Raw genomic sequence first — 19,598 nt, forward strand, 5'->3', positions numbered from 1 at the left:
AGATTCCACACATGGAATCATATGTGTATTTGTCTTTCACTGTCTGACTTATTTCACTTAGCATAATACTCTCTAGGTCCATCTATGTTGTCACAGCTGGCAAGATTTCATTCTTTTTTATGGTTGAGTAATATTCCATTATACATACATGTATATAACACATCTTCTTTATCCATTTATCCATCAATGGGCACTTAGGTTGCTTCCATATCTTGGCTATTGTGAATAATGCTGCGAATGAACATAGGGGTGCATATACCTTTTCAAATTAAGTGTTTTATTAGTTTTCTTTGGAAAAATACCCAGAAGTGGAATTGCAGGATCATATGGTAGTTCTATTTTTAATTTTTTTAGGAACATCAGTACTATTTTCCATTGTGGCTGTACCAATTTATATTCCCAGTAACTGTACACGAGGGTTCCCTTTTCTTCACATCCTCACCAACACTTGCTACTTGCTGTCATTTTGAGAATAGCCATTTTGACAGGTGTGAGGTGATATCTTATGGTTTGGGTTTGCATTTCACTCATGATTAGTGATGTTGAGCATCTTTTCATGTCCCTGTTGGCCATCTGTATGTCTTCTTGGGAAATTGTCTGTCCAGGTCCTCTTCCTATTTTTTAATTGGGTTGTTTGTTTTTCTGATGTTGAGTTATATGAGTTTTTTGTATATTTTGGGTATTAACCCCTTATTGGACATATCATTTGCAAATATCTTCTGCCATTCAGTAGGCAACCTTTTCATTTTTTTGATAGTTCCTTTGCCGTGTAAAAGCTTTTTAGTTTGATGTAGTCCCATTTGTTTATTTTTGCTTTTGTTTCCCTTGCTTGAGGAGACAGATCCAAATAATTTGCTACGACCAATGTCTAATAGCATATTACCTGTGTTATCTTCTAGGAGTTTTACAGTGTCAGATCTTACATTTAATCTTTAATCCATTTTGAGTTTATTTTTGTATATGGTGTGAGAAAGTAGTCCAGTTTGATTCTTTAGCATGTGGCTGGCTGGTTTTCCTAACACCGTTTATTGAAGAGGCTGTCTTTTCCCCAGTGTATATTCTTGTCTTCTTTTTCATAGATTAACTGATCATAAGTGCATGGGTTAATTTCTGGGCTCTCTATTTTGTTACATTTTTCTATTTGTCTGTTTTTGTGCAAGTACCACACTGTTTTGACTACTGTAGCTTTGTAGTACAGTTTGCAGTGAGGGAGCATGATACCTCCAGCTTGTTCTTCTTTCTCAGATTGTTTTGCCTATTTGTGGCCTTCTGTGTTTCCATTCAAATTTTAGAATTATTTGTTGTAATTCTATGAAAAATGCCATTGATATTTTGATAGGGATTGCATTTACTCTGTGAATTGTGTTGGGGAGTATGGTAATTTTAACAGTATTAATTCTTCCAGTCCATGAATATGGTGTATCTTTCCATTTGTGTCATCTTCAGTTTCTTTCATCAGTGTCTTAGAGTTTTCTGAGTGTAGGTTTCTAACCTCCTTGGGTTAGATTTATTCCTAGGGCTTTTTTTTTTTTTTTTGATGCAATTGTAAATGAGATGTTTTCTTAATTTCTCATTGTGATAGTTTGTTGTTAGTATATAGAAACATAACAGATTTCTGTATATTAATTTTCTTATCCTGCAACTTTACTGAATTCATTGATGAGTTCTAATATTGATAGTTTTTGGTGGCATCTTTAGGATTTTCTGTATATAGTATCAAGTCATCTGATATCAGTGATAGTTTTACTTCTTCCTTTCCAGTTTAGATTCCTTTTATTTCTTTCTCTTGTCTGATTTCTGTAGCTAGGGCTTCCAATACTATGTTGAATAAACTGGCAAGAGTGGGCACCCTTGTCTTGTTCCTGATTTTAGAGGAAATGCTTTCAGCTTTTCACCTTTGAGTATGATGTTAACTGTGGGCTTGTCATATGTGGCCTTTATTATATTGAGGTATGTTCCTTCTATGCCCACTTTGTTAACAGTTTTTATCGCAAATGGATGGTGAATTTTGCCAAAAGTTTTTTTCCACATCTATTGAGATGACCATGTGATCTTTATTTTTCAATTTGTTAATGTAGTGTATCACATTGATTGATTTAGAGATGTTAAATCATCCTTGCATCCCTGGGATAAATGCCGTTTGATCATAGTGTATGATCCTTTTAACGTATTGAATTCTGTTTGCTAATATTTTGTTGAGAATTTTTGCATCTATGTTCATCAGTGATATTGGCCTGTAATTTTCTTTTTCTGTGACATCTTTGTCTAATTTTGGTAGCAGGGTGATGCTGTCCTCATAGAATGAGTTTGAAAGCATTCCCTCCATTTCAATTTTTTAGTATAGTTTGAGAAGGATTGGTGTTAATTCTTCTTTAAGTGTTTGGTAGAATTCACCTGTGAAGCTATCTGGTTCTGGACTTTGGTTTGTTGGGAATTTTTTGATTACTGATTCAATTTCCTTACTAGTAATCAGTGTATACATATTTTCTGTTTCTTCCTGATTCAGTCTTGGGAGATTGTATGTTTCTAGGAATTTATTCATTTCTTCTAGGTTGTCCATTTTGTTGGCATATAATTGTTCATAGTAATCTCTTGTGATGCTTTGAATTTCTGTGGTGTTGGTTGTAACTTCTCTTTCATTTCTGATTTTCTTTATTTGGGCCTTCTCTTTTTCTCTTGATGAGTCTGGCTAAAGGCTTATCAATTTTGTTTGTCTTTTCAAAGAACCCACTCTTAGTTTCATTGATCTTTTCTGTCATTTTTTAGTCACTATTTCATTTTATTTTTGCTCTGGTCATTATTATTTCTTTCCTTTTATTAACTTTGGGTTTTGTTTGTTCTTCTTTTCCCAGTTCCTTTAGATGTATGGTTAGGTTTTTTATTTGAGATTTTTCTTGTTTCCTGAGGTAAACTTGATCACTATAAACTTTCCTCCTAGAACTGCTTTTGCTGTGTGTCATAGATTTTGGATTGTTGTATTTCTGTTCTCATTTGTCTCCAGGTATTTTTTGATTTCCTCTGTGATTTCTTTAGTGACCCATTGCTTGTTTAGTAGCATATTGTTTACCCTCCACATGTTTGTGGCTTTTGTAGGTTTTTTTTCTTATAGTTGATTTCTACCAACTATGGTCTCATACCATTGAGGTCAGAAAAGATGCTTGATATGATTTCAGTATTCTTAAATTTATTGAGATTTGTTTTGTGGCCTAGCATGTGATCTATCCTGGACAGTGTTCTATGTGCACTTGAAAAGAATGTGTATTCTGCTGCTTTTGGATGGGATGTTCTCTATAGATCACTTAAGTCCATCTGATTTAATGTGTCATTTAAGGCCAGTGTTTCCTTATTGATTTTCTGTCCATTAATGTAAGTGGGGTGTTAAAGTCCCCTACTATTCTTGTGTTAATAATACAATTAGCAATTAACAATTAATAATACAAGAAACTGTGTCAATTTCTCCCTTTGTCTGCTAATATTTGCTTTATGTGCTTAAGTGCTCCTGTGTTGGGTACGTATGTATTTACAATTGTTATATCTGCTTCTTGGATCAATCCTTTGATCACTATATGATATGCTTCTTTGTTTCTTTTTACAGTCTTTGTTTTAAAGTGTATTTTGTCTGTTCTAAGTATTGCTACCCCAGTTTTCGTTTTGTTTCCACTTGTATGGGATATCTTTTTCCATGCCCCCCACTTTCAGTCTGTATCTGTCTTTAGATCTGAAGTGCATCTCTTATAGGCAGCATATAGATGGGTTTCATTTTTTTATTGATTCAGCCACTCTATGTCTTTTGATTAGATAATTTAGTCCATTCATATTTAAACAATTATTAATAGGTGTGTACTTACTCCCATTTTGTTAATAGTTTTCTGGTTGTCTTGTAGTTCTGTTTTGTTCCTTTCTTCTTCATTTACTCTCTTCCCTTGTGATTTGATGACTATCTTTAGTGTTACATTTGGATTCCTTTCTCTTTTTTGTGTATCTATTATAGATTATTGATTTGTGGTTATTATGAGGTTCATATATAACAACATATATTTATACATGTTTATTTTAAGTTGATAATCTCTTAAGTTCAAAGACATTCTAACAAGGAGGGTGCAATTTTAACACCCTCTTCCCCCTGCAATGTTTAATGTTTTTGGTGGATGGGCCTGGGCCCTGGCATGGCTGACAGTGGGTCCCAGGGGGTCCAGGGCTAATGTCAGTCTGCTGGTGGGCAGGGCTGGTTCCCAGCATGGGTGGCTGCAAAGTTTGGTGAGTCCTGGGGCAGGTGCTAGCCTGCTGGTGGATAGGCCTGTGTCCCAGCATAGCTTACAGTAGGTCTTGGCCCTCTGGTGGGTGGGAGTAGGTCCTGGGGTAGCTCTCTATGGTGCCTGGGGCTGGTGTTGGCCCATTGGATGGTGAGACTGGGTCCCTGCATGGCTGGCTGCTTGTCCTGGGTTGGGGGGTGTCCTGGGCCTGGGGTAACCAGCTGGTGGGCGGGTAAGCCCCTGGTGCTGATAGGCTAGAGGGAGGACTCCAAAATGGCACTTGTCAGCACCAGTGTCCTTGTGGTAGAACAAGTTCCCTAAAATGGCTGTGACCAGCAATCATGTCCCCAGGTGGGTTGAAATTGCCTCCTACCTGTCTAGGAGGCTCTCCCAAGATCAGCAAGTGGGTCTGACCCAGACTCATTTCAAATTACTATATCTGTGCTGGGTTTTGGAGCATGTGAGATTTTGTGTGTGTCCTTTAAGAGTGGAGTCTCTGTTTCCTACTGCCCTCTGACTCTCCAGTGTGCAAACCCTGCTGACCTTCAAAGCCAGATGTTCTGGAGGCTTGTCTTCCTGGTGCAGGGTCCCAGGGCTGGGTGCCCATATGGGACATGGATCCCTCTCTCCATGGGGAGAACCTCTGCAATTGTGATTATCCTCCCATTTGTGGGTTGCCTACCCAGAGGTGTGGATCTTTCCTGTACCACGTCTCCACCCCACTATTCATCTAATTGTGATTCCTTCTTTATATCTTTAGTTGTGGGAAATCTTTTCTGCTAGTCTTCAGATCATTCTCATCAATAGTTGCTCTTGTAATTTTGGTGTGCCCATAGAAGGAGATAAGCTCAGGGTCTTCCTACTCAGCCATCTTGGCTACACCTTGTATATATATATCAATATATGTTCATTTTTACAATGATATACTTTATATATGATTATGTATTCATTAAAGTTTATGTTTAAATTACAATTCATGTTATATAACAGTATTTCAGTAATTTGGGGGATACAACTTTGTCAAAAAAATAAAACTAAAGTTAGTTATTTAAAAAAAAACTAAAATAGATAATTTCTGATTATAAAATACACATTGCAGAATTTTAAATATTAGAAAAATAGATCATGAAAAATATGAGTCCCGTATTTCCTCCATCCCCACTGTTAACAGTATATTTATAAGCAATTATTGTTTTTAAAATTCATGTTTGATTAGATTTGTGAAATGTTTGTTCATCTATGATTAAATTTGTGAAGGGGAAATGAGATGTTCTTTGCTCTTAGGTTTATTCAAATATGCAGTGAACCAGACTGTATTTTGTGAAATAATATCTCAATATTTTTCTTCATGCTTTAGGTACGTATTCTTTTTGGATCCATGCAATCTGGACTTGATAAACCGGAAGATCAAGTCTGTAGCACTGTGTGTGGCAGCATGTCCAAGACAAGAACTGAAAACCCTAAGTGATGTTCAGAAGTTTGCAGAGATAAATGGTGAGACAGTAGGCCATCCAAGTCTACAGCCCAGTCACTGTTAAATATTGTGTCTGCCTTTCAATATAAATTTGTCCTAGCATTAAATAAATCATCAAAGAACCTTAGAAAGAAAAAGAGAAGTGAAGGTGCTTTTGGACTTCCTTGATATAAATTATTATAGTCACCTAGGGAGCTGTTGAAACTCCAGATTCCTAGGCCCCACCCAGGGAAATTCTGATTGTGTAGGTCTTTGGGCTCTGGAAGTTTGTATTTTTTACAAATGTTTCAGGTGATTTTGATGTAGCCTGTTTGAGTATTTGGGAATTATTAGATTACTCTATGGGAAATTTGGGGTTTTTTTCCACCTCTTCCTAAGTATAGGTTAAAAGTATTTCAATTAGTTTATTTTATTTTTACCCCTGGATGTAATATATGTCTATGATAGGAAATTTGAAAAGTTCAGAAAAAAAAATAATGAAGTAAAAAGGAAAATTCCAGCATTTTTCAAATTTTGTGTTTTGCTTTTTTAATTAGACATTATGTCTTAACCATTTTTTGAAGAAATAAGTTTTGAGAAACTGAGGTTAAACATATGGGAATTCCCTGAGAAAACAAGCATAGTCAATTTCCTGAACTCTAGCTCTCTTCTCTTGGGTTGCTAATCTCCAGGTGCTATCCTCAGCTCCATATGACTCACAGCATTTCTCTTCAGAGAATTTTTTTTTTAACCTCTCTTCGTGGAGGGCTGCATAGTGATAGTTCTTCAAGGCTGTATTTTTCCATGAGGTTTCAGGTTTGTATTTTGTGTATAAGAATCCTCAGAGCTGCCTCAGTCCTGCCCAAACTCACAGGCTAGTTCTAGCCTTGGAACAAGGGCTGACTCAGGCGTCCACCTGGTGTAACTTCTGGCTGGGTGGAGAAACAGCCCAGGGACGTAACTATATACATACCAGCGTGGCTCCAGAGTGTTTCAGATGGGGGTGCTAGCCTTCTGAGGGCAGAAGGACTGCAGCCTTCCAGACTGACAGTATTCCTGTCCCATTGCTATATGCCCTCCACATAAGATAGTAGGAAGAACATAGGATTGATTTGGATCTGGATTCTACTTCTGCTTCGGTCACTGATGGGCTCTATAATGAGGGACAGAAGGTATAGCCTCTCTGAGCCTAGATTTCCTCAACTGAAAAAAGGTTTTAAAATAATGCCCCTCTCTTAGGTTGGTGTGAGGATTAAATGAGATGATGCATGAAGAATACTGGGCACTTGGTGGGCATTGAATAAAGAGGTACCAACTATTCTTTAAGATCTCATTTTCTAGTCCCACATGATATCCTCACATGTGTTGATTTGCTGAGTCTAATACCAGAACTATCAGCTCTGTCATTATCAGGTTTCAGGGGTGGATGAGTTATTCCTTAAGCGTTTTCCTAAAATATTAGACAATGTGAGCATATGTAGTATACTCTGAGAAGTGGTATCATAGAGTGGTTAATAGTAGAGACTCGGGAGCTAGGTTATCTGGGTTCAAATGTTGGTCCTGCTACTTAATATCTGTGAGACCCTGGGCAAGTTACTTAACCTCTCCATGCCTCAATTTCCCCATCTATGAAATAGGGATAATATTTTTACCTAAAGTACCTCATAGAGTTGTTATGAGGAGTTAATACATGAAAAAATCATTAGAACAATGTTTGGCTAATATAAGTTGTTAAAAAAAAAAGTGTTGGCTACTGCTGTTACATCATCATCATCATCATCATCCTTATTATTATTATTATTCTACCAATGAAATGTAATACTCTTCCTGTCTCCAGTCTCTAACTTCTAGTGCCCTTACATACTGCTGCCATATTAATATTCCTAGAGCTTCAATCATGTTAATCTCTTATTCAGAAATCAGTGGTAAGAAAATAAAATAAAAGTCTATATGTCTTACCCTGCGTTCAAAACTATGATCTAGTATTGAACTAACTTCTAACAAGTTCTCTTGGACCTACCAGATGTGTCTTGGTCCCTTGAACCTGACATATCATCTGGAGGGCCAGAAAAGAGCCAGTTCCTTGTTGGCTGTATTGCCTGCTGTGATGACCCACTGGGGAGAAATGCTCCATGCTGCCCTGCTTTTATGCTTTGTTTCCAGGCCCCTATCCTGGGTGAATATGATACCGAGTATGGCCTTAATAGGCCCTGATAAGAAGCCCCTTCTGGTGAGTTTTGCAGCTTTGTATTACCCATAGTATCTTGCACAAAGTGAGTGTTCAGGAGTATTAATGAATAAACATTATTTCAGAAAACAGACCTCTTAGATTGGTGCCTAGTGACAAAGGCACCCTTAGGCTTTTGAGGCAGCTGTTTGCAAAATAAGTTAACAGATTAGGCATTTTAAAAGGTAATAACAATGGCAGCATCAAAAGGCATGGCAATGGAGGATGGAGAAGATAATAATTTAAAAAGGCAAGTAGAAAACTATAAAACTGTAATAGAGAGAGAGCCTTTGGTGTAGCGGCCTAAACACTTTAATTCTAACAGCAACCCTAAGTTGAAATTTCTAAATTTCTCAAAAGAATCTATATTGTTTTTTGGATTGGTGACTTAAAACTGGAGGTACAAATTGATTTGGAAGGAGCAGATAATTTTTATTGTTATCTGTGTCCATTTGTTATTACAGCTATATTTCTGTTAGAAAATACACAGTTCTTTGACCTCAAATATATATAGCTCTCAGTCATTAATTTCAGAGAGTTATATCTTTAGAAGATAATTTAGGTTTAAGTGGGAACTTTCCAAATCTGTAAGAGAATTGTTAAACGTCCATGAAAGAACCCTAATGCATGAGAAAACTGCAAAGCTCCTAAAAGAAAACATAAGAGAAAGCTTCCTGATATTGGATTTGGCAATAATTTCTTGGATGTGAACCAAAAGCACAGGCAACAAAAGAAAATGTAGATAAATTGAACTCATCAAAATTTAAAACTTCTATGAGTCAAACACAATCAACAGAGTGAAAGGCAACCCATGGAATGGGAGAAAATGTTTGCAAATCTTTGTATCTGGTAAGGGGTTAATATCCAGTATATATAAAGAACTCTACAACTCAACAGCAAGTAGAAACCTACAACCTAATTAAAAAAGGGGCAAAGGACTTGAGTAGACATTTCTCCAACAAAGATATATGAATGGCCAATAATAAGGATATGAAAAGATGCTGAACATCACTAATCATAAGGGAAATGCAGATTAAAACCACAGTGAGATACCACCTCACACCCATTGGGATGGCTACAATAAAAACAAAAAAAGAGAACGTAACAAATGTTGGTGAGGATATGGAGAAATTGGAATCCTTGTGCACTGTTGGTTGGAATATAAAATGGTATGTCTGCTATGGAAAACATTATGAGGTTCCTCAAAAATTAAAAAAATGGAATTACCAAGAGGATTTCTAGGGCAGTGAAAATACTTTATATGATACTATAATAATGGATACATGTCATTATACATTTGTCCATGCCCATAGAATGTACAGCACCAAGAATGACCCCTAATGTAAACTATGGACTTTGGGTGATTATCACTGGTCATTGTAGTTTTATCAGTTGTATCAAACATACCACTCTGGGGCGAGAATGTTGATAATGGTGGAGGCTGGGCATATGTGGGGGTATGAGGTATACAGGCACTCTTGTACATTTTTCTCAGTTTTGCTGTGAACCTAAAACTGCTCAAAAAAAAAAAAATTAAGTCTTAGAAAAAACTAGATTGCTATATGACCCAGAAATCCCACTTTTAGAAGAATTGACAACAGGATTTCAAAGAGATACTTGCAGACTCATGTTCATTGCAGCATTATTCTGCCAAGAGGTAGAAGCAACCTAAATGTCCATTGACGGATGAATGGATAAAGAAAATGTGGTATATATCAATACATACAATGGAATATTAGTCATCCTTAAAGAATAAGGAAATCCTGTCATATACTATAACAGGATGAACCCTGAGGATATTATGCTAGGTGAAGTAAGCCAGTCAAAAAGACAAACACTGCATGATTACACTTATATGAGGTATCTAAAGTAGTCAGATTCTTTAAAGGTAGAATGGTGGTTGCCAGGGGCTGGGGGGGAAGGGGAAATGGGAAGATGGTGTTCAGTGGGTATAGAGTTTCAGTGTTGCAAGGTGAAAAAATTCTGGAGATCTGTTGCACAACAATATACATATAGGTAAGACTGCCATACACTTTAAAAAATGCTTAAGATGGTACATTTTATGTTACGTGTTTTTACCACAATTTTTTTTAAGAAACAAGGAAATTCTGACGCATGCTACAATATGGATGGACTTTGAAGATATTATGTAAATGAAATAAGCCAGACACAGAAGGACAAATATTGTATGAGTCCCCTTATATGAGATACTTAGAGTAGTCAAACTCACAGAGACAGAAAGTGGAATGGTAATTTCCAGGGGCTATGGGGAGAAACGAATGGGAAGTTACTGTTTTATATATAAAGAGTTTCAATTTTGCAAGATGAAGAGTTCTGGAGATGGATGATGGTGATGGTTGCACAACAGTGTGAATGTACTTAATGCCACTGAACTGTACACTTAGAAATGGTTAAGATGGTAAATTTTTTGTTATGTGTGTTGTACCACAATTTAACAGTTCATGAAAGAGAAGGATCCTGTTTGGGGTAGTAACGTTTTTTTTCTTTAATTTATTTTATTTATTTATTTATTTATTTTTGGCTGCGTTGGGTCTTCGCTGCTGTGCGTGGGCTTTCTCTAGTTGCGGTGAGCAGGGGCTACTCTTCGTTGTGGTGGTGCGAGAGCTTCTCATTGCGGTGGCTTCTCTTGTTGCGGAGCATGGGCTCTAGGTGTGCAGGCTTCAGTAGTTGCGGCACTCAGGCCCTAGAGCGCACAGGCTTCATTAGTTGTGGTGTGCGAGCTCAGTAGTTATGGTTTGCGGGCTCTAGAGCGCAGGCTCAGTAGTTGTGGCGCATGGGCTTAGTTCTCCGCGGCATGTGGGATCTTCCCAGACCAGGGCTCGAACCTGTGTCCCCTGCATTGGCAGGCAGGTTCTCAACCACTGCGCCACCAGGGAAGTCCCTGGGGTAGTAACTTTTTAAACGATACTTTTAAACCTTATTTTAAAATGCAAGGTAAAATAACATTTTTCTTGCCAGAGTGAAAAGATAATATAAATCTTTTTCAGAGTTTTAAGTTTCCATGACAACGTTTGAAGGTACTTTTTAGCACTTAACCATCCATTCATGTGAACTTTTATTACCTTTACCAACTATTTAAAATCTTTATAAGGAAAAGCTCTTAGTTCCTGTAGTAATATAAGAAATGCATTTATTAGGCAAATAATATTTCCTCAATTCTTTGTTTCTTTTAGACAAGAAAGAGGAGATGTTTTCTTGGACACTTAAGTTCGTGGAATGCTTCTGTCAAATATGTCTGACTAGAATAGAAAGCTTGGAAGAAATAGCTGGAAATTAGATTAGTTATGTGAAGATGCTGCCATATTACAAGGAGCTTTAAAAGACAGGCAGAAGATTTCAGATGAATATAAACGTATAAGTTTTAGTACATGAATTGAGTGGTAGGTGTATAAATGTGCGTTTTATTATTTTGGTTCATAGTTTATATAGACACAAATCATAAATATATGATGCTAGAGAATAAAACAATTTAACAATTGCCTTTAAAAAATTAGAGTTGCCAAATACCGTAAGGACTCAGTTTTAAGCTTCTTTGGTTCTTTGTTTATCATCTTGCTGCAGTGGTGCATGAGCTTCCTGGGGGCAGGATCATGCTCTATTCATCTCTGAATATCTAAGCCCTAATATAGGACCTCACATAGCAACTATTCATGTTTTTTGAAAGAATAATAGACTGAATTTCCCTCTTCATCTCTATTGCCACTTAATAATTTCTCATTCTCTTAACATACTATCCTTTGCTCAATTCTGTATCCATGTGAGTTGCCACCAGCAGGCAAATTGTTTAGCTTCAGTCTAACTAGAATTGCTGTGAAATCAGTTCTTTTTATTCATCTCTAAATAATTCATCTTATTCATTCATTTATCTCTCTTATACATACTCTCCAAGGATTATTCATGCCTTTTATTCTCTTAAGCTCTCTTGTCCTTCCTCTTTCCTAACCTTATGCCCTACAGAGGAAACTAAAACCATCTGGTGAGAGCTCCCATCTGAGTTCTTATTTTCAGCAGAGCATGAACCCAGCAATGTTTCTTCCCTCCGGTTTCTGATGAAGAAGTTTCTTTCCTCCTTTATTATCGTTATTTTTGAAAACTCAGTAATGTATACATTGTAGGGGGGAAAAGAATCACCCTTCTTCTGAAACTAACTTCAGCTTTACGTGAGACTTTCATCTCAGCCCAGCCAGACCATGACAGGTGGTGAAGGGAAGGGAAGATAATGCCTGCTCAGATGTTCTTCCCCTTCCTCTCCCCCTTCCCTAATTCTGGCCCTACCACCGCCTCTGGCCTGTAGTCCACCCTTCCCTTTATTCCACTGTCCCCATTGTTCAGCATGGGCATCTGAGTCTGAATAGGTAAATCAGACTTAAGCCCTGCGTTTTGTTTCAACATACTATTGGTACCTACTTTGTGTCATGCACTGTGGCAGATGCTTTACATGTCGTTTTATTCTTTCCACATGCAGTCTAAATTCTAAACAAAAGTTTAGAAATGAGAATAACCCGTAGGTTGGGGGCTGGCTGCATGTTCTCAGTTGGTGCTAATATTTTACATGGAATTCCTTATTTTCTTTTGTATTACTCTTATCAAGCTATTGTGTCAATATTTATTTTGTTTTCCCTAACACAGTAGTAAGATGACAGAATTATTATTTTCCTTTTGTTTGTGTCCCTTTTATAGCACTCCTATTTAAGAGTGCTTCTTCAGTGTACTGTATTTTGTATAAATTCTGAGAGCTTTATCACCTGCCAATTGGACCATGTTCACATTTTGAGTAGAGCCATGCAGCTTGGTGCTTTCTCAGTGATCACTGCTGAAAATCATGAAAGATTATGTGATCCATTCGTGTAAGATTTATGAATACTAACAAGCCTTTTGATTATCGTTATCTGGTTGGTAAGTGTAGAGTTAGTATGAATGGATGATCAGATTATTACCCTATTTTTTTACCTGGCAATAACACTATAACTTAAGCCACAGAGAGTATGGATTCTTTTTGGCCACAGTGAATCAAAAGATTGGTCTTGATATAATTTATAAATGAATGAAACATACAACCGTAGCAACTGATTTAATTGCCTCCAAATCAGAGACCAGCAAGGCAAACTTGATTGTTAAAAAGGGGAGGAAAAAAATCCTTAAATTTAGTAATGCAATTTTAACTAATTCCTTTATTCAACAAACAATTATGTGCCAGAGAGACGAAAACAAGGTACAGTCTGCCCCACGTTTAAGGAGCTTGCATTAGAGTAGGCAGTCAAACTTCTCTTTGTCCTCCACAATACCTAGTAGAAGTCTTGTACATAGGTGGCCAAAGTTAATTCACTCAGCAAATATTTCTTGTGTGCCTACTGTGTGCCAATAGTGATTGACAGATGATGTCTTATATCCAGCTGGTTAATGGTGCTTCTTGGGAATTGCAAATACGTCCATCCTTTTCATTGGTTACTAGAAATTGAAATTGGAAAATTGTCTTGCTTTCTTCTGGCATATAAATATATAATGGTTTCCTAATTGGAGAGAAAGGGGTTAAATTCATTAAACTTCTCATAGCAATGTAATTTGTTTTTCATAATGAAAACTGTTCTGCATCAAAAGTTTTTCTTTTTTCTTTATTTTTAATTGTATTGATTGATTGATTCATTGATTGATTGTTGGCTGCATTGGGTCTTCGTTGCTGCGCGCGGGCTTTCTCTAGTTGAGGCAGGTGGGGGCTACTCTTTGTTGCGGTGCATGGGCTTCTCATTGCAGTGGCTTCTCCCGTTGTGGAGCACGGGCTCTAAGCACACAGGCTTCAGTAGTTGTGGCACGTGGGCTCAGTAGTTGTGGCACATGGGCCTAGTTGCTCTGCGGCATGTGGGATCTTCCCAGACCAGGGCTCGAACCCGTGTCCCCTGCATTGGCAGGTGGATTCTCAACCACTGCGCCACCAGGGAAGTCCTAAAGCATGTTTTTTAAGGACTATTTTTTCTCTTTGTATATCCTACAAGTATTATTGAGATAGCAAATCAAACAAAATTTTTAAACAAGAATTAGCTTCCAACTTGCCAATTCTTTGTTTCAAATAATTTGATGTTTTAGACCAGTAGATCTTAACTAAGGGTGATTTTGCACCTGCCACTGCTGCCCACCCTCCAGCCCCCCACAAGGACATTTAATAGTGTCAGGAGACGTTTTTGGTTGTCACAGCTGGGTGAGAGGTTACAGGGAGGCTGCTGGCATCTAGTGGATAGAGACCAGGGATGCTGCTGAACATCCTGCAAATGCACATGCCAGCCCCACACAGCCACGAATTGCCCAAGAATTGCATTAATACCATGGTTTAGAAATTCTGTTTCAGATAGTGTACTTTGTAGTCAATGCTGAAAAGCATATATCATTATATATAACATGTAACACCAAAATATGAGATTAAAAGTAGTTATTTCTGTCTGTTTTATTTACCAGATGGCTTTTGAGTGCTGTCTGTATGCCGGGAGATAGGAGTTCCAGATATTTTGAAGGCATAAGGTCCCAGTTCTCAAAGAGCTCGCATTCTAAAGTTAGAGATGATATGTAAACTAAAAAATTATACAATAATATGCTAAGTTTTATAATAGAGCTAAGAAGTAAATAGCTTTGTTTGGGTGCATCAGAGAAGACTTGACAGAGGAGGTAAAGCTTGAGTAGTTTGTAGAAATTCTGCTCAAACTTGGAACACTCATTCAGATGCTAGTTAGGAAAGGACAGCCCAAGCAGAGGGAACAGCATGTGGAAAAGCCTGGAAGTTTGTGAAACAGCAAGAATTATAAGTAGTTTATTATGCTTAAATGAGGCTGGAGTTTTAGGAAGAGGCCTGCCTTAGGAGGGCCTTGAAGCCAAGGAGTTTGGAATTTTCCTGAGGGCAGGGATGTAATACAACTAATGCCCAGTTTATAGAAATCATTCTGAAGGTTGTACACAGGATGGAGTTAAGAAGCCCTCTGAGAGAGTAGTTTAACTGACCCAATAAGAGATTGTGATGGTCTGAAATAACACAGAAAGATCTGATTTTCGGGACTTGGTATCTTGAATGTCTTGAATAGTGTGGGAAGACGTAGATGGAAGATGTAGATTAAGAAGATATAGGATGACTTCCACACTTCATCTTGGGGATTTTATGGGTGGTGGAGCCATTAACCAGGGTAGAATTAACACGGGAGGAGACAGCAGATTTAGAGAGTGGGTGATGAAAAAAAATGTTTTCAAACATGTTATCTTTGCAGTACCTGTGGACCATATGTTTTTTGCCCAGGAGCTTATTGAATACGTGTCTGATTATGATTATTAGAAAAGACACAGAAGAAGCACTGTAGCCTAGGAGTAAAGAATTCTGTTTCTTAGTTTGCCAGTGATTGCTTAAAAGGCCTTGGAAGTATGACTTATTTTTTTCATCTGTAATGTTTGGAGCATGGCAATGGAAACATACCTCTTAGGGGTGTTGTTATAAGTGATATTGAGCTAAAGAATAAATAATTGACTATTAAAAGGCATTTGATATATTGTAGTAGTTAAACATTCTGGGGACTATAGCAACCGTTTACCAAGATAAATGTTTATATACCCAAGTTAGGTTCCTAAGATCACTCATTCTGATGGCCTTTGAATAATACTGGCTGAATTGCATGGATTGCCTCTGGTGTGGTTTAGATAAGCTTTTGTTTTTTGTTTTAGACTTTTCATTGCTCTAGCATGGTTTTTCCCTGCTTTTTGCATTAGAAGAAAAATTTTGTCTTGCTGTTTATAACCAAACATCGTATGTTTATACTTCTACTATTAAAAAAAAAATAAAATAGATACTACCTTAAAAGAGTTCACTAAAAATGCATTAGCTAATAAACATGAAAAGAAAAACAATTGTAAAACATTGGCCATTTCTGGGTTGTTTTAGTGTTCTTCATTGAGGCTTCTCTGTCCATGAACCCTTTGAGCAGGAAGCAATATAAGGTTTCTTCTGATTGTTACTACTAACACATTGTAAAGATCTTTTTTCTTTAATCTGTTTAGTACAGGATCTATTTAGTACTGGCCTCTGTCCCAGAATACCATCAGAGATAAGGCTATTATCCTTTCATTGAGCATTATCCTGGGAAAGTCTTTATAAAATTGAACTCTGTTGCACCTGCTGACCTCCTTTTTTAAATGAAAAAATGGTGGGGATGGAGATTATGTTCACTGAATTCAGATGGAGCCGTGTGTTTGACAGCACTGACACAATATGCTTTAGTTAGGGCCTTTTATATTGTGCAAATCGATTCCATCTTGGACTCTGAAAGAAATAAGTTGACAATTCAGATCAGGAAGTTGATGATCACGTTGGGTGCTCTGCAGTTATTGGCACAGTTGCTATTTTTTCTGAGCAATTCTATAATAGGGCTCCCAGTTATTTTAGAATTAATCTAAGGTGTTTGCTTGCCATTGCTGTCATATTTTCTCTAAAATTGCTATAAATAGTATCTAGTTGCATTATCTTTAAACACGAAAGCCTAATTTTAGAAGAGTTAGATGCTTAATATTCATGTTTAACTTAAAGAAAAGAAAGTCACTAAAATGGAAGAGAATGATCGAAAACAATTTCAGAAACTTAGTTTTCTATCGAGTCTATCTTAAGAGCTGAAGAAACTTGAAGAACAGTGCCATGTAACTTTCAAGTGTCTCTTTAAAAATATTTTACACTGTCAAATTACTTGAATTATTTTTATATAAAATAGATGCTACATGTATTTATATAAATGTGCTATTAAGGCCCACGTATTCAAGCACTTAACAAGTTGGTTGCTGGTTTAGGGGCAGCATTACTGAATTAAATGCAGGTTTGTGGCTTTCTAAAAGTGCTTTTGATTGAAAGGACCAGATATAAATGAAACAAATCTCCCAATTTTGTTGTCCCAACAACTCTTTTTTTTCTATATTCCCTTCTAGTTCCTTCTCACATCCTCACGTGATGTTTCCATAATTAATCCAATGTTAAAGTCTGACTTCACATTATAATTTAAACATTTTCCATGGTGATACAGTGCAAAATCTCATTATTGCTATAATATAAATGCAAAGCTATTCTATTTGTATTTAATAATGAAGTATTTGACCAAATTAGTAACCTCGTAAGCACTTCAATTAATGAAATACAAACAGTTTACGTGATATAATGTAGTAGGTCTCAGCAAAATTAGAACTAAAGCCTAGATCTCCTTAGTTAACAATATCTGTTGTACAATGAATCTTACAGTATTCTAGTTGCTATGTTATAAAATTAGCAGGTCAGTTAAATAAGACTTATCAAAGATAGGGTGTACTGTATCCATTTGAATTTTATGTATTATTTAGATATATATTAGCCATATAGTCAGAGAATAACCAATCTAGGACTGAATTTAAGCTGTTTTAAACTACCTGAAAACAGGGAATCCTTTGATCAATTTATTGGTTTTATCAATTAATTCAGTTTATTTACAGTTACTGTTTCCTGCCTTTTAAATAAGGAGAAAGTAATATATTATCTGAATGCATATGTGCTATATGCAATAATTTTAAATATTTAGTAATGGATAGCATCAGAAGGAGAGATGGCATATGTAGTTGAAGTTGGGTTTCGTAGTCAAAGAGATCTAGGGTTTAACCCCAGCATCACTGGCTTAGCAGCTGTGTCATCCTGGACAAGTTATTTACCTTGTCTCTTGGCCTCTATTTTCTCCTCCATCAAGTGGGCTTAAAAAGGCCTGCCTAATGGAGTTATAGTAAATGATATAATTTATATATATGATGAGAGGAGAGGCTCACCCCACTGCATGATAGGCGGAAAGGCCAGGTCCTCTGTCTATCCCAGCCCTCCTCTTGGCGTGGGGAAGAGAATCAGCATCAGGAATGGGCTGCTTTCGGTCTAACCCTCAGAAGCACTGGGGCTGGCAAAAACTCTTGGTTTCTTCAAGAGGATATTTTTATCATGTTTCTTTGGTTCTGTTGTTTGAAGACATTCCTAGACACAGTTTGGTCAGTTACAATGAAAAGTTGACTCTTTATTAAAAAAAAAATATGTGTAAATGTATGTCATCTTGTATAGGGCCTGATATATGGCACTCAATAAAAGTAGCTCTAGTACTTATTGTTATTACCCTTAATATTATTAATTAACATTTGTATATAAGTTACCAGAGAAAAATCTGTTTCAAATGATTGAGAATTGATACTATAGACCAAATCAGACTCTTATTAATTCTATAATGTTTGAAAGTTGTATATGTTGAGTTAATATTAACCTATAAAATAAAGTTAAAGTGAATTAATAGAAGAATTTATTTGGACTCTGTTCTGCTAGCTAACATATAGCTTTTCTTTCAACAGGCTCAGCGCTATGCAGCTACAACCTAAAGCCTTCTGAATATACTACATCATCAAAAGCTTCTGTTCTTTGCCCCAAACTACCTGTTCCAGCGAGGTAAATTTTACTGTATTTTGTTAACTTGTGACTTCTGTTTTTGTAGGTAGATTTTAAACTGTATATGTTTTTCTGAGAAAAGAGTCACTTGATGATACCTGTTGCCCAGTTTCAGTACTCTTACAACAAATTTTTAAAAGTAGTAATAGAAATGACATTATGAATTTCACATCGTTTTAAAACACACACACACATACACAGGCAAACAACTTTTCTCATTCCCAGATATTTTAAATTTCTTTTGGGGGCTCACTTTTTATTTTTTTAATGCCATAGTTTTTAAATATACAAAGCTGCTGAATCATTATAAAACCCACAACAAAATTTGAAGCCAAGTCTCACACTCTCCGAAGATTCTTTGAAGTTGGTCATACTTATTGGTATTATTTTAAAATTTTCTTTGTAAGTTTAAAAAATATGCCAGTGATTATTCTCCATAGTTTATTTCAGGCTATATCCTTTAGGTACATTCTCTATAGTAAGCTGTTTGTCTTAATCAACAAACATTTATTGTTAAGTACCTACTGCATGTAATGGATGCAAAGATGAAACAAGAAATGTTTTTTGTTTGGAAGGATCTCACAGTAGTTTTAAGTAAAGCAAATTTTAAAATTATATATTGATTTTTTTAAAAAAGGAAATAAATTCTCAAGCATTGAGGAATATATCCTCAGAATTAGGTATATAGTTTTTGGAGCATGTCTGATCTTGAGAACCTTAGCATATATCACTAACCATGTATGACATGAGTATTTCCCAGGAATATTGAATCAAAACCACTTTTTACTGTATCTCAGTATGTTATAGCAAGCTATTAGTTAAAATTCTTATCTTATGTCTTCTTTCCTTCAACTTGCTTATGGGTGTTACTTGTGCTTTATTAACTTGAATTTGAAATTTTCTGTTGAAAAGTCGACAAAGGATATATCAGTTTAATTGATTTCCAGCTCTTTTAGTCCTGTCAAGTTGCTACTGAAACTAAAATTTAAAGCCTACAGACATAAAAATAATGGGACTGTTTTAAAAGATACTAAGTAGGAGGGACCTACAAATTATGGGCTTAGACCAGTAGGTAGGGAAACTCCATTCATGAAAATTGAGAATATTAGGGAGGCTGAGACAGTAAAGAAAGGAGGTTCTTTGAATAGAGAAAATTATCAACGTAAAAACAAGAAAAGCTCTGTTCTCTAT

General features: G+C 36.4%; 1 protein-coding gene across 6 annotated transcripts in view; it reads left to right on the forward strand.

Moving 5' to 3' along the window:
* Positions 1-19,598, forward strand: part of SLC44A1 (solute carrier family 44 member 1) — a 210,013-nt gene that overhangs the window by 86,293 nt on the left and 104,122 nt on the right. For all 6 annotated transcript variants that reach the window (XR_014247878.1, XR_014247879.1, XM_082403967.1 and 3 more), the window contains exons 4-5: positions 5,611-5,747; positions 18,314-18,407. Coding sequence is in view for 4 of the 6 variants with exons in the window: in XM_082403967.1 (XP_082260093.1) it covers positions 5,611-5,747; positions 18,314-18,407 (231 nt within the window). In the remaining 2 variants the exon portion in view is untranslated. The remainder of the gene's footprint in view (positions 1-5,610; positions 5,748-18,313; positions 18,408-19,598) is intronic.

This window comes from Balaenoptera borealis (assembly GCF_965194805.1).
Source record: "Balaenoptera borealis genome assembly, chromosome: 8".
Classification (NCBI taxonomy): domain Eukaryota; kingdom Metazoa; phylum Chordata; class Mammalia; order Artiodactyla; family Balaenopteridae; genus Balaenoptera; species Balaenoptera borealis.